The sequence below is a fragment of the Malurus melanocephalus genome, unplaced genomic scaffold (assembly GCF_030028575.1).
Source record: "Malurus melanocephalus ecotype Western Australia unplaced genomic scaffold, MMel_1.1 scaffold_7189, whole genome shotgun sequence".
NCBI classification, from domain to species: Eukaryota; Metazoa; Chordata; class Aves; order Passeriformes; family Maluridae; genus Malurus; species Malurus melanocephalus.
In genome coordinates this window covers 1-1,280 of record NW_026630419.1, presented here as the reverse complement: position 1 = coordinate 1,280, position 1,280 = coordinate 1, and the positions used below count along the sequence as shown (strand labels likewise).

Here is a 1,280-nt window from a genome sequence, read left to right as displayed (position 1 = left end):
TGAGGAAGAGGAAGATGTCCCAGGACCCCCAGGCAGGTGAGGAGGATGTCTCCCACTCCTTTCCCCTCWCTCCTGCTCCATCTCCCAGCCCAGCACTGTTCCCGGCTGCAGGACAACCCCACTGCCGACGCCGTTCTGCCGGTGATGAACTGGGGGGATTTCCATCCCCTTCCCTCTGGCACGGAGGCAAATCCCATCCTCTCCTTGTCCTTCCCCCCCCAGGGAATGAGCTGAGGATGGAGACCACGGAGGACAAATCCCCCCAGCAGAACCTCATGGAAGAGGATGTTTTGAGCGGCTCCAGGGCACAGGAATCCAATGGGGAGGAAAAGCCACGGAGATCTTGTGCAAGGAGGGGCTCCAAACCCAGCCCAGGGTGCTCTGACGGGGAAAGACCTACCCAGTACCAGGAAGGCACCCAGAGCTTCAACCGGGGCTTGGAGCTGGGGGTTCCTGAGCAGCTTCACACTAGGGAGAAGCCCTACAAATGTTTGGAGTGTGGGAAGAGCTTCAGCACGAGCACCCGCCTGCTCCGTCACCGGCTGATCCACACTGGGGAATGGTCCTACGAGTGTCGGGAATGTGGGAAGGGCTTCAGCTGCAGCTCTGAAATGATCCGCCACCAGCGCATCCACACAGGGGAGAGGCCCTACGAGTGTAGGGAATGTGGGAAGACCTTCTTTGTGAGCTCCCAACTTATTTCCCACCAGCAGATCCACACTGGGGAGAGGCCCTATGAGTGTGGGGAATGTGGGAAGACCTTCAGTAAGAGCTCCAACCTCATTTCCCACCAGCGCATCCACACCGGGGAGAGGCCCTACGAGTGTGGGGAATGTGGGAAGACCTTCAGTAAGAGCTCCAACCTCGTTTCCCACCAGCGGATCCACACTGGGGAGAGGCCCTATGAGTGTTCTGAGTGTCGGAAGAGGTTTAAGAGCAGCTCAAATCTCCTCGAGCACCAGCGGATTCACACGGATGAGAGACCCTTCTGCTGCCCCGACTGCGGGAGAGGCTTCAAGCACAACTCTGTCCTTGTCATCCACCAGCGCAGCCACACTGGAGAAAGGCCCCACAGGTGCTTTGAATGTGGGATGAGCTTCATCTTGAGCTCCCACTTGATCCGCCACCAGCGGATCCACACCGGGGAGAGGCCCTATGAGTGTTCTGAGTGTGGGAAGAGGTTTCCGAGCAGCTCCAATCTCCTCGAGCACCAGCGGATTCACACAGATGAGAGGCCCTTCCGCTGCCCCAACTGTGGGAAGGGCTTCAAGCACAACTCC

General features: G+C 58.6%; 1 protein-coding gene across 1 annotated transcript; it reads left to right on the top strand.

The window, feature by feature from the left end:
* Window positions 1-6: 6 nt before the first annotated feature.
* Window positions 7-1,277, top strand: LOC130588583 (zinc finger protein 239-like; the record flags this gene model as incomplete). Its single annotated transcript, XM_057389490.1, has 2 exons — window positions 7-36; window positions 223-1,277. Coding segments are annotated over exons 1-2 (1,077 nt in total), but the record flags the coding sequence as incomplete, so codon positions are not given.
* Window positions 1,278-1,280: the final 3 nt, after the last annotated feature.